The 14,340-nt window shown below is 39.3% G+C and overlaps 1 protein-coding gene across 4 annotated transcripts in view; it reads right to left on the bottom strand.

Moving 5' to 3' along the window:
• The window catches only part of LOC149023477 (ABC transporter G family member 28-like), a 109,529-nt gene that overhangs the window by 58,714 nt on the left and 36,475 nt on the right, over positions 1–14,340 (bottom strand). For all 4 annotated transcript variants that reach the window (XM_089144008.1, XM_089144007.1, XM_089144009.1 and 1 more), the window contains 2 exons: positions 10,617–11,566; positions 9,676–9,972 (listed from right to left, as the gene is read on the bottom strand). In XM_089144008.1, coding sequence (XP_089000134.1) covers positions 9,676–9,972; positions 10,617–11,566 — 1,247 coding nt within the window. The remainder of the gene's footprint in view (positions 1–9,675; positions 9,973–10,616; positions 11,567–14,340) is intronic.

Here is a 14,340-nt window from a genome sequence, read left to right as displayed (position 1 = left end):
CATTATAAATAAAGCATTATAGGGGAAGGAGAGAACATCTCTAGTAGAATCTCTTCTCTGATATCGCATCATGGCATTGGAAGAGTAGTTAAATCTAGGGATTTTCATCATGTCTCTCATCTGAACAACCCTAATACATGCTTGTTCTCTTGGTTGCAGCACCACAACGCTGCCTACTCTACCCATATTTGTTCTCTTGGTTGCAGCACCACAACGCTGCCTACTCTACCCACGTTTGTTCAGTGCCATTAAGGATACCAAAATACCATTAGGTATTTTTATGTGCCATTAAATTTTCATTGTTTACCCTAATTGTTTCTTTACTCTATGGCCGAAGCTGCGAAAGTTGGATAGTTTCAGATTCAAATCATCACCAACAAACTCAATGGTGTTGGTAATTACTTACTATGGTCACAATTAGTTCTTGCATTCATACATGCCAAAGGAAAAACACCCGACAAAGGATACTCCACAATTGGAGTCATCGAATGATAAATCTGCTGCTGAGTTCGAAACATGGAGTAAAGATGACTCGACTATTAAAATCTGGATTTGGAATGGCGTCGAGCCACAAATTGCCAACAACATCATGTTTCATGCTACTGCCAAAAATATTTGGAATGATCTAAAGGAGAACTACTCCAATGAGAAAAATATCTCTCGTATCTACCATCTCTATGAAAAGTAGTTTAATATTACACAAGGGGATTAATCCTTGGTTGACTACTACAATGCATACAAAGGAATTCTAGAAGAATTGGCTGTTTATCAGCCCTTTACTATAGATGCTGAAAAAACTACGAGAACAAAGGGCCAAATTACAATTGATAAAATTTCTAGCTGGTCATGACTTTGATTATCAGTTTGTTCGCAACCAAATACTGACAAGAGAAAAAGTACCATCTCTATCTGAAAGCTTTTTTTGATTACAACACGAGTCCTGCAGGAAATATTGTTGCCCCACCTAAAGAAAACTCACCCATAGTGGCTGGCCGTGGGGGAGAGCTTCCATCTCGAGGCAGAGGAGCCATTGTCCATGGACGAGGTAGAGGAAGAAGTTCAGCCTATTCTGAAAAAGCTTCAAAAATATGTACTCACAGTGGTAAACAAAATCATACTGAAGAAACATTTTGGGCAAAGCATGGCATACCAGATTGGGCAGATAATCTCAATAATCAATATTGGTCTAAAGCTGCAAACACTGTTAAAGCACCTTCAAACTCTAAGCCAGGCAGTTTGGCCACTAAAGATGAGTTATCTCAAATCCTTCAGCGTCTTCAACAACTAGAAACCTCTCTTCAACCCACCTCAACTACGATATTGGCACATTCAGGTAACCTTGTTTTTCTTTCTTCTAGTCCTAGTTCTTGGTTAATCGATTCTGGAGCCTCCTCTCATATAACTTCAGAAAATTCTAGTTGAAAATTTTCAGAAAATTCTCTTGTCAAACTTCAGAAAATTTTCTTTACTCATTATCTTGGCTAATGGAACTACTATACCTGCCATGAGAATTGGAGGTGTATCTCCTTATCCCAATTTTACACTAAAATCTATACTTTTTAATTTTCTTGTCAATCTCTTATCTGTTAGTAAACTTTCCCGTGATTTCAATTGCACTATAATTTTTAATCGGGTTTTCTATGAGTTTTAGGACGACAGGATAGGGAGAATGATTGGTTTAGGACATGAACAGTATGGCCTTTATTACCTAGGATCATCTGCCTAACTTCCATCGTTGCTAATTTTGTTACAAAACCGAGTGCATTACAATGGCATAGGCATTTAGGTCACATTTCTTTATCAAAACTTAGAATTGTGGTTCCCTCCTGCAAGAATGTTACATCTCTTGAATGTGAAGCTTGCAAGTTAGGGAAACACCATAGAACATCATTTCCTTTGTCTGATTCTATTAATGTAGAAACTTTTGATTTTAGTGCGTTCAGACATAAACCGATTCAATTATGAGTATTTTGTGACTATTGTCGATGATCATTCTCAAATGACATGGTTATACATAGAAAAATCCAGATTTGAGTTTATGACAAATTTTCAACAACTTTTTATTGAAATTCAAACACAATTTGGCAAAACAACTAAAGTGTTTCGGTCAAACAATGCCCTGGAGTATACAAAACATGAGATTTTGGTGTTCCGTGCTTCAAAAGGGACCGTCCATCAAACAAACTACTCCAATACTCCACAACAAGATGGAGTCGTAGAAAGAAAAAATAGACACCTCCTAGAGGTCACATTGTCACTTTTGCTGCACATGAACGTTCCTAAAAGGTTTTGGTGTGATGTTTTAACTGTATGTACCCTGATTAATCATATGCCCTCATCGGTTCTTCAAAATAAAAGTCCATTCAAGTTGTTTATCTGGATTGTCCCCTGTTTAATCTCTCTCCATGGATTTTTGGGTGTATTTGTTTTCCTTATGTTTTTTTATCTATCTGATAAATTGAGTCCTCGAGCCATTGAATGTATATTTCTATCTACTTTAAACCTAAAAAGGTTAGAGGTGTTTTGACCCCATTAATCGTCTTCAATATGGTTCTACAGATGCCAATTTTTTCGAAAATACCCCATATTATTCTTCTCAAACTGATTCTGAAAAATTTGATCCTCCTCTTCCCGTAATACCTATACCTGAGACCTCCGGTTCCCTTACGGACTTATCAAAGAAAGAAGAAAATGGCAAATGATCCTAGGCAGGAAGATCTCCTACATGATTCTACACTAAGAGCAATTCCTATTGCTGAAAATTATGAGGACCTACCAATTGCTCTACGGAAACCTATTTGCACTCCAAAAAGTATAGCCAATGTTGCCTACCTAATAACCAGCTTTATGACTACTTCCCCTTTACCTTTAGCCTATCAAGTTCTTGATAAATCTCTTAACAAACATCCCATACCTACTTTTGTGACCGAAGCCCTACATGATCCCGCCTGGAAGGTTGCAATGGATACTAAGATGAATGCTATGCGATATTGTAACACTTGGACATTAGTGGACCTACCTCCCAGAAAAGAAATTGTGGGGTGTCGATGAGTCTATGTTATTAAATACCGTGCTGATGGGACAGTTGAGTGCTTAAGAGTGTGTCTTGTGGCCAAAGGATAAACCCAGGATTATTTTAAGACCTTCTCTCTAATGGTCAGATTAAATTTAGTACACATTCTTCTTTCCCTAGCTGCCAATCTAAATTGGCCCTTGTACGAGTTAGATGCCAAAACTACATTCCTCTATGGTGATCTTACAAAAGAAGTATACACGGAGCAACTTCCTGGGTATGCTGCTCGGGGGGGGGGATTCTATCAAGGTACTTAGACTTCATTGCTCCATTTACGTTTTTAAAACAGTCACCAAGAGTGTGGTATGATAAGTTTGTTTCCATGGTTTCAAAAGTTGGTTTCCATACATGCTACTCAAATCATTCAGTGATGGTAAAAAAGGAAGGTGATAAAATTGTGGTTTTGGTTGTCTACGTAGACGACATCATTGTATTTGGAAATAATGAGGAAGGCATTGATTAAGTCAAAAAATATTTACAGCAACAATTTCAGATTATTGATTTGGGGCCATGTAACCTATTTCCTAGGAATTGAGGTGGAGAGAAGCCAAAAAGGGATAAGCCTCTCCTACAGGAAATATATGCTTGATTACTAGCCGAAACTGGCAAACTTGAATGTAAACTAGCTAAAACCCCAATGGAGGAAAAATTTAGCCTTGATGATGACAATGAGGAAGTTCAATGAAGACCCCCTATAGACATTGACAACTTGTAGGGAATAACAATCGCACGATTGGACATTTCATATGCAGTTGGGGTGGTGAGTAGCTATATGCAAACACCTAAGAAGAAGCATTGGGGAGCCGTATGCAGGATCTTGGGTGCTCCAGGAAAATGGTTGATTTACAAACCTAATGCTAGTATTGCAATACAAGCATATTCAGATGCTAACAGGACAGGCTTGGCAGATGTTCAGAATTCTACCACAGGCTATTGTACTTTCTTTGGGAAAAATCTTATTACTTTGTGGAGCAAGAAACAAACCACTATTGCTCTATCTAGTGCAGAAATTGAATACAGAGCAATGGCCCATACAATGTCAAAACTACTATGGATTAAGGGACTCATGCAAGAACTTGGGTTTCTAATGAAAAAGCTATGAAACTATTTTATGACAACCAAGCAGCAACTTATATACCAAGTAATCTCGTCTTTAGTTAGCGTATGAAGCACATTGAGGTGGATCTCACTTTGTTTGAGACGAGGTATTAAAAGGCACCATTGTTACTCCTTTGGTTCGATCACACGATCAATTGGCAGACCTATTTAATAAAGCCGTATGTGGACCCTCTTTCAAGTTTGGATGTGTTAAACTTGGTCTTGGTAATGTATACACTCCGACTAGGGGGGGTCAAAATAACTTAGGAAAAAAGTTACTTAGTGTGCAAGTTAGAGCTGGAGTCTGAAGATCTTGATTTATTTGTTATATTTAGTATTTTTTATAATCCCCAACTTACATTATAAATAAAATATTATTGGGGAAGGAGAGAACACACATGATTTCTCTCTTCATCCTCTCTTTTCTCTCTCTCTCTTGTCTCTAGTAGAATTTCTTCTTTGATATCGCATCAGTTTGTATAATTCTACACGTTGAACATGGGTGCCCACTGATTTAGCAATACTGCAACCATGGGTAATTTGATCTAGGGTTCAAAATCTATGTATCTTATCATTATTGTGTGGTTTTTTTTTCATGTAATATTTCCTTCTAGAGAAGAGTTTTATGAAGATAGGTTTGGAGAAAACCGGGGGGGCGGGCACTGAAGTTTGATCTTCAGTTATTTTAATGCTAAAGGGATGGTGAAGCTGCTAATCTCAAGAGGTTACGCGATTATGAAATCACTAGAGTGGTGGTCTCCTTCGATGCCATTTTTTGTTTCAATTGATTTGCCTAATTTAAGAAAATCAAAAATACCTTTTTCTCAGTCCAATCCAAGGATCAAGAACAGATTTAATGATTTGAAGATGATCTTTGTAAGTCTTTATTCTAATTGTCTCCCTTTTTTTATTTTGTTGAGTCATGATGGTATGGGCTTGATATGTTGTTGAAGACTTGGTGATGCGTCCAGAAATTGTTAAGCCTCCGGATCTATGAAGATGATCTGCAAAACAGGGTTAGACGTGGCCCAACCCTTAGGGTCGGGAGGCCACCTCCGAAGCTTAAGTTATTCGTTGAACTGATCATAGTGCTCTGGCTGAATGCAGAGTCTAAAAATGAATACGAATAGTAGGGAAACGATTCAGATACCTCTGGAGTGAGCGGATCACTCGTTTATATAGACGTTACCTCCCATTTTTTACCTTAAGTGAATTCTCGATCTTTTCAGATGACCGTCCGATCGTAGGGTTTTTCCCTAGATATTCGGGGGTGTAGGTAGTTATCGTTCGTAGCACGATTCACTCTCCGTCTTGACGATAGTTGCTTCCTACAAGTTAGCTCTGCCTACCGCAAGATTCGGGAGGTCATTAGTGACTAATAGCAATAGTACGGCGCCCTCATCCGATCGTGAGATTACGTTAAGGTGGGTCCCAATTGTGGTCTAACCGGGACAGAAGGTTTGAACCCGGTCCAACAGGTTCCTTGCAATTTTCTTCATATCACTAGGATATCTGTTCTTTGATCTTTGGTACTTTGAGTATAGTTCTGTTTTTCCAACTGATTTTGATCTGTTTATGTTAACGGTTTGGGTAATTAGCAGATCCAATTTTCCTAAAACTTCACAGACCAAAAGCTCACAAGCAAGGCAGTGACTCCACATATTAGCAGAGTAAGCAGGGTTATTGCTAAATTACCTACTCATTCACCTTCTCACCTACAAAGGCCACAACTTTCTGATAGAAGTGGAGTTTGAAGTGCCAATCTCCGATTTTCTTATTTTGTTCTTGCTATTTTTGCATTATACCTCATAGATATTATAAAAAAGATGGTTAGAGAAACCACAAGTATGCTGGGATCAAAACTACTGGCTCAGTGAATCTTTTTCAGGCTTAAGAAGTTCAAGCACCGACTAGCTTCTGCATAGGAGAAAACTTGAGTACAAAAGGAATTGAAGGAAGCCAAGAGATTGGTCAAGGAGACAAATAAGAAGCTCTCTGAGGCCCTGGTTGCTCAGAATCGACACCTTGGGATGCGTTGTTGGCTTCTAGTTTAGCTTCCTAGCCCAAATGGGCTAGATATCATCTGTGGCATTTTAGTACAATTAGAAAAATTTGCGTTAAATGTGGCACGTACAGATTTTGTCTTTCCTAAGTTACAGAAATGCTTTTTTGTACGTGTTAACTACAAAACTTTAGGACACACAAATGTGCAAATTGCAAAAAATAGAAAAGGCAGAAAAAGGGAAACATTACCATTCACAAGCTTATCTACTGTTTTACCTAATTCATGATTTCATTCTATAATGTAACCCAAATTAGTTTTTTTATGATTTAAAGCAAACTAGAACCAGTTACTCCTGTTTGGGTAAATCAGAGTTCAGTTGGGTAAATCAGAGTTCAGTTCCTTTTTGATTAACTCATTCTACTGTAGGGGCCCCTACACATTGTGTTGTTGTATTCGGCTATCTTAGGTCATAATATGTTATAGCATACATTGATTGTCATCATTGGCTCACTTGACTCTTCTTGATGTATCGAAAGAGTGAGGTACTCGATGTTTTTGGCATTTCATGCAATTTCCATGATGTAGGACCCCACAGCCACACCAGGAAGACCCAAAGAATGCTTAGGGTTGCTGCCAAGCACCCCACGGCCCTCCCAGCATCACAAGACAGTTTGGCCTGCATGAAGGGCAATTTGGTAATTTTGGGCAGTCCTGGTTAAGCCCAATTAGGTCCAGTTGAATTCAGAACTGTGTTAGGAGTCTTGTCCTACTCTTATTTTATTGTTTGAGTCAGTCAAGGTTGAGATAAGTAAGAGTCCTAATTGGAGTAGGAGTCCTATTTAAAATATAAGTCCTTTACTTTGGTTTCAAAGTTGAATACTAATAGTTATTTAATAAACGCTATAAATACATAGCCCATGCTTGTAACAAATCAGTTTTGATGAAAAAAGTTATTGAGAGGAGTTACAGCAGAGGATTGAAGGTTTGGCCAGGGTTTTCGGCATTCTCCAGCACAGGAAAGGCTGTGGCTGCCTGGTTTTGGTGTTCTTTCTTCAGCAAATCTTCATCCATCTTCATCTAAAGCAGTAGGTACTTGCACTGCTCCAATCACCCTCCTAATCCCATTGCACCCTACTCTCTTTCTCTTTTTCTAGCCTGCGGTACCTTCTCTCTCCTTCCCGAAACCCTAAATTCTACATCTTTCAATCCCCTCCACCAAATCCCACATTCCCACCTCCTCCGGGAATCATCAGCCCACTCCTCTCTAAGCATTCAATCCCAGCCCTAGCTCTAACCATTCCCTACAACCCTAGAAAACTGAAACCCTAGCTTCCATAAACCCTAGATTTCAAAATTTTGAATCTGAAACCAAAACTTCAAGGTTCAGATTTAGGATTTCATCAACTCTAACGCTCTACACTATAATAGAACCCTTATTACCCTCTTTCCAAACCCTAAAACCCCTAAAGAGCCCCTAAGACCCTAGCTGCAGTGTTTTGAAAAATCCTAAGTTTGCCTGTTGATTCATTGATTGATCCTGGAAGTTGGTCATCATCCTTTGGGCTACATCATTTCAACATGGTTCCTGGTAGGGCGCTCCTGGCAAATTCAAAATCTGACAGGAAAAACTAGGAGTGTTAGTTGCATGTACCAGAGGAGCAGAGTTGGAAGCCCTACATTTAGGAGTGCCAAGGCTGCTGTATACAAAACAGACCATTTGACAAGAATACTATAAAACCAAAGTAGAACAGACACTACGTCAAGGATAATGTAAGCCTGCTCAAGGGATGGAAAGGGTCCGCAGGTAAAACAATGCGCCAGGATCTAACCATACTCAATGTCTAATCCTACTGCAAAGAAAAGGAGTTTGTTTGTGAAAAGCAAGAGCGTTCATCTACAGAATCCAAATTAGATATTTTAGTACTGGGAGAAGGATAAACCCTTTTTCTGCAGTTGATGAATCTCGCATTGAACTTCAAAGCAGTAGACATGATTACCCACCTTGGAATAGATTTCCTTCACAATATTCCACAGTAGCTGAGCTATCAAGAAGAAGATAGCCTTATGAGATGGCAAGATCAATATAATTAAGCAAATATCCATAACCAAACACTCACTCATCAGTCTCACATTTGTTTTGAGCCAGACTAGTAGTAAGAAGCATCACAAAGGTGCCACTGAGATGACCAGAAAGACCTCATGAACCAACAGTAGGATCACGAGAATGAGACCACCTTAAATAAATATTCCATGTAAGCTAAAAGGAGTTGATGGGAAACAAAGAGAAGTCGCATTCACACAAGGGAGTAACATCCTTGGCTGATGATCCAAAAATAGCAGTGTAGACATAGAAGGAAGAAAAAATCACCACATACATAGTTATATTCAAAAGGATTTAAATAATAAACAAATATGAAAGCCTTTGGTGGGAGTACTCAGCACCAACAGAAAGCCAGTAAAAATTGCATGTGGAATGGCTTGCTAGGTTGTTGAGCCAAGAGAGGAAGGGCAGAGGTGGTTGGGGCTTTATGGAAGAGAAGCAGAAGTTCTTCGGTCATGGAAGGGAGGTTGAATGGATGGGGTAGGAGGCAGTGGTCATGTGATGAGGTGGCTAGTGTTGGTGCTTTAGCTTCAAGCAAAAGGGGGAGCAAATCTCAGAACCAATTAGTCTGATGCCATGAAGAAAATTTTGGGAATTAACCTTGTTTCAATATGACAATGACCCCATTTATATGTGACAAAAGATAGGAGTGCAAGTTACAGAAATACCCATATGGCTACATAAAATATAACCCAATGGACAATTCGACCTTTAAACCCATAATAGAACATACTTGCTTTTAAATATAATGTGATAGCCTACATATATTACAAAGCTAGTGTAATTAGGTTGTATGCTCTATGCACTTTCTGACCAAGCAAACTAGACTAGGTTTAAAATTTTTCTTTCTTTTTTTTTTTCTTGGGAATTGGTAGCTTTATATAAGGGGGTCGGGACCATTACATAGACTAGAGGGAGAGTCAAAACCGGTGACCAAGGTGCTGGCCATTACCGACTGAGCAACCCTTTGACTAGGTTTAAATTTGTTCCATGAAGCATGATAGCATAAAATATGTAGAATTGGTCTAAATAGAACAAGACCAGCTTCTGGCCAGATTGACTGGGTAATAACTGGCTGACCAGTGACATCCATGGTTGTTATTTCTCTCCATAAAAGGGGAGAATTTATGGGTTCTATACCTTTTATTTAGGTAACTACTCCCAAATAACAACCATGGATTTCACTGGTCAGCCAGAACTTTTGCACACATGAATTAGGTTGAAGATATCTCCTAGGAATGGATCTATGTATTTCAGCATTTGTGGTACATATCAATATCTCACTGGTACTCACAAATACAGATTTGCCTTCCAAGCATGCTGTCCTTTTAAAGAAAGAATAGAGATATCAATGTTTTCAAACATATAAAGTTTTGATTGTTAGAACTTAGAACACACCTTGGTTGGTGAACCACCATGCAAATATTGACCCCTTCAAAAGCCTCACGTCGAAGTGCCCTAAGTAGCAACTGGGAAGAAGAACTATCTAAACCAGATGTTGGCTCGTCTAATATCAATAAAGAAGGCTCCATGACCATTTCCAGACCAACATTTACTCGTTTCCTTTGGCCTCCAGAGATTCCACGCTTCTCCACTGTTCCAACTAAGGAATCCCGTACAGTCTGTAGCCCCAAGGACTCAATAACTCGTTCAACTACTAAAACTTTATCTGGTATTGGCATGTCATTAGATAGTCTCCATGACCACAAGGAAAAAACAGCCATGTCAATGCAAGGGACAAAAAATAGTTAATTCATAACCACAGTACATAGATCAGAAAGTTAACTTAAAACAAAGCATCAGCAAAAAGCACAAACCGCAGATTAGCAAAATAGAGTTTGTGTCTTCAAGGAAGAATATAGGCAAATTGGATAAAGCAAACAATTGGGACTGACCAACAGAGAGCATAAACTTGAAACTGTTCAAGCAATAACTAACAGATTGGCATAGCAGCTAAATGCAGTAGGGAAGCATGGTTTATCTTCTGTTAATGAAGTGATTATGTTTTCATCAAAACCATCTCCAAAGAAATCACTCATGTTGTGCCCTGAACAATAAGGTGGGGGAAGTTATAGCCCTCATTTAATATCCACCCCCGTATAAAATGAGGGCACTAGAAAGAATAAGTATCAGCACAAAAACTGTTCATGTTAAATATCAAGACCGATAAATCTGTTCGCTAATTAATAAGTAAACAAATGCCAATTACAATGACTTTAGAAGTTATTGAATCCACAAGTAAAAGTAATGCATGTAACTTGATGGTCACACACAAAAAAAAGTAGCATAAACAGGATAAGTACTGTGTTTCTTGTATTTATGAACTAAACAAGGCATACCTGCACCTCGCACTGAACCATAAATTCTCTTCCACTGTCAAGTTACCATGAACAATATCATCTTGTGGCACAAACCCAATAATTTTCTTGTATGAACGAAGGGATTCTAGCTTTCCATTTATAAGGATTGAACCAGTCATTGTGCATCCAGATACTTTTCCAACCAAAGCAGAAAGAAAAGTTGTTTTTCCAGCTCCAGATGGGCCCATGACAGCAGAAACACGACCAGGCATAATGTTCCCAGTAACACACCTCAGGAGATTCTTGTGCTTCCCTTTTAAAGTGATGGTTAGATCTTTGAAAGAAACCTCAATCGCAGGTCTGGTCCTGGTCGTATTTTTAGTAGCCATTGAAATAACTCCTGAAAAGGTCAAATTCTTATTCTGTTGCTGAAGAGCTTTCTCCTTCTCTATTTGACTGTATGCATACTTAAATATTTGGGTTTGAGTATTTATTTGTTTTCCCTTTGGTGCATTCCTTTTGTTATTGTTATCTCCAATTTCCAGATTGAAAGCTTCATTACTCTCAGTGTTCTCTGGTGCATGCATCATCTTCGTGAGGTTACTTGGTTCTTTTTTCTTTCCCTTTGATGATGTGGATGTTGGCTGAGATGGACCTGGGGCTACTGATAGTAACAAGGACTCATCAATTTCAGCTACTGATGGTAACAAGGCTTGATCAATTTCAGGCTTGGCTTGATCTAAAACCATTAGCGGCTCTGGCTGTTTCATAGATTTTTTACGAGAAAAAGTATTTGATAACTGGGATTGCAGTCCAATTGCATGCTTCTTGGCAACATCCCGTGCAAATTTCCACCTTTCACGTGCTCGTGCAGTTTGTCTAGCACTCCTTGCTGCTGCTTCCCTAGATTTGGCCAGTCTTCTTTCCCGAGTAGTAAGCACTTGGTCAGAACAGTTATAGATAATAAGCAGCAAAGTACTCAATCCAACCTACATTGGAAGGTAACAAAGTCAATTCCGTAACCATTGGCAAAATGGTAAGAATCTAGTGCTATGCACATAACTTTTGCAACCAAGCTAGACAAAAAGGAAAATGCATATTGAATATTGCATTAGACACCAGAAAACGAAGGTTCCAAGAAGTAAGCCATTCCTTTTTTTCATGTGAATAAACAAACACCATGACCCCAAAAGGAGAGGAGGAGAAAAAAGAGGGAGGAAGAAAATCCACATGGGGGAAGAATTGGAGGGGGGGGGGATCGATCCATAATGTAAAACTCATGATACCTCACTTTTTCCATTTAACGAGAGGGATGACGGGCTTTGTACATAGAGGTCTCGAGTCTTGAGTTCTAACTAGGGTGATTGGATTCTCGAATGAGCTTTGTAACTTGAACTATGAACATGTCTAATGTATTAGACTTGTTTGAACTTTGAACTTAGAGCATTTATGGGGAGTACACAATGTAGGTCACTTAAGGTTTCACTTTAGCATAGCAGTTTCAGACTTGGGGTCTGAAGTGGATCACACATTTGCACAGCTTCTTAAATCTAAGGTCACCAATGTGTGTTTAGAAGGGCTGAAATAGGCAGGACAGCAATTTTGAGGCAAAATGACCCTTAATACCCCTCAAGTTGGATGTTCCAGTTTTTTTTTTTTTTTGTTTGGGGGGGGGGGGGATTCCACCAACTCAGCAAGATCTCACCAACATTTGAGCCAACTCACTTTTCTGAGTTGGTGAGATGGACCTTGAGATCAAGATCTTGAACCATGGTTTCAATTAGACCGGCCTTGACAAGGAGGCTAAGAAAGGAAACATCAAAACACCAGAAAACAACAATACGCTTGTTCCTCGGGGTATCGACAATTGGTTTACAGGAAAACAACTTCAGTTTGGTGCTGATAGAAAATGAGATGGCCACCTGAATCAAGTTAACAGAGAAGGATTTGGATGTCCCTCCTTGGAGACTCAGCCCCACCCGTACGTGAGAAATAGCAATAAGCTTAGCAACAGTGACAAAAACAAAAATGCCTGAGGAAACCCTACTCACTTAAAGCCACTCATCAAATGGAAGGGGTCTTCCAATCCAATGCCCAGTAGAGGCTAAGGCTTTTTTCTAGATGGAGAGAGAAGGGGGCAAGGGAGGAAGAGGTGGCTGGTGTGCCCTAAACCATTCCAACAAAAATGCAAGAAGGAGAAATAGGGATATCTTGGTTAGAAAGAATGAATGGTTGGGTAACAAAGTTTGAAGGGTCCACCAAACAACTAAACTATGTTCAAGATATGAGTTGGAGAAAGAGGGTTGTTTAGAGCATTGGGGGGACATAGTGCCTAACAATGGCCCAAGTAAATGAAATGCTAAACACTCTTTTTCAAGGAGGAAAGAAAAACAACCCAAACCTGAAAGTCAACCTAGAAGAGGGGAGGGGGGATAGGTTGTACTAGTGGATAATGCCTTTTTTTTTATGAATAAAAAACTTTACAAAGCTACTGAAGCTACTAGAGGAAAAGGAATGTACAAAGGGACCAGCCTTCAAGAGGGGGGCTAGAGAGCTGAGCCTAGACCCCGAGTAACAACAATGAGCCTATTCCTTGCGGTGTCATCAATAGGGGGTAACTGAAGCCTAGTATAGACATCAAAGTAGATCGCTTTCAAAATCATGTCCATGAAGCGAGATTTGAGAGTCCACCTCCTATGGTTACGCTCCCACCATAGATGATGGATGCTGGCATCAAAGACTAGCTTACAAACCTGGTCATGGGTAAATGCAAATTTTTTAATGGATGCCTTAATTAACAAATAAATGCAAATTTTTGGAAATATAAAGCAAAAAGAAATAAGGCAAGAGATAAGGCAAGAGATAAGGCACAAGATTTCATAGTGGTTCAACTCAACTGAGTCTATGTCCACTCCTCTCTAAACTTAAAGAGATTCCACCAGTTAGTCCCTTTAAGTACAATGGATGGGGACCAACACCTTCAAAATAATCTTGAAACAGGCAAGAGTACCTTTACAAGAATATTACTTCTGGTTAAGAGTACCTAATTACAAACAATGAAATAAAATAAAAGTTACCTCTAGTGTGGCACAAATCTTATTTGAATATGAATGAGAATGAATGCACAATTGTCTCTGAGTAGCTTTCCTCCTTGAGTTCAAATGTTCTATCGAAGAGATAAGGAACTCTGAAGGGGTTAGGATATTAAAGAGACAAGGCTATGAAAGCAACTAAGAGTAGGCCAATTAATGCTTCATAATTCGTGCTTAAGGGTGTCATTACAGCCCCAACTTATAGCCAAAGTAGTGGGTTTGAATTGGGTCCAACAATTAGAAAACAATCGAGCTTTTAAGTGACGGTTGACCAATACACCTTATCAATTAGTTGGCTGGAAGTAGCTGTCATCAACTAGCCATTGGAGACAAGGTTGTCTTTAACGGTCCTATCGATCAATTGGTACATCAACCGTCAGCTTGGCAATCAACAAGTGGACTTGATAGGTGAAACCGACAAGTCTATGTTGTAATATCCCACCTAGACTCCTAACCGGATACTAGGTTGTAGGAACCGGATCCGAGAAATCCTGCCCATGCTGTGGACTACACAAGTGGGCACCATCAAATTGAAACCTGAACCCCAAAATATGATGGAGGGGACCCCAGCAAGGTCGCCATAATCAAGTCCAAGAGTACGAGGGGTCTTGGCATATCAGGTATGGGGAGGTGGATTGGACATTTCCAAGCAATGTACATCACCAAAACAC

This window comes from Hakea prostrata, chromosome 2 (genome assembly GCF_041222555.1).
Source record: "Hakea prostrata isolate BN-2017 chromosome 2, UWA_Hpros_2, whole genome shotgun sequence".
NCBI lineage: Eukaryota > Viridiplantae > Streptophyta > Magnoliopsida > Proteales > Proteaceae > Hakea > Hakea prostrata.
Note: the sequence above shows the minus strand (reverse complement) of the source record. Positions and strands in the feature narration are given on the sequence as shown.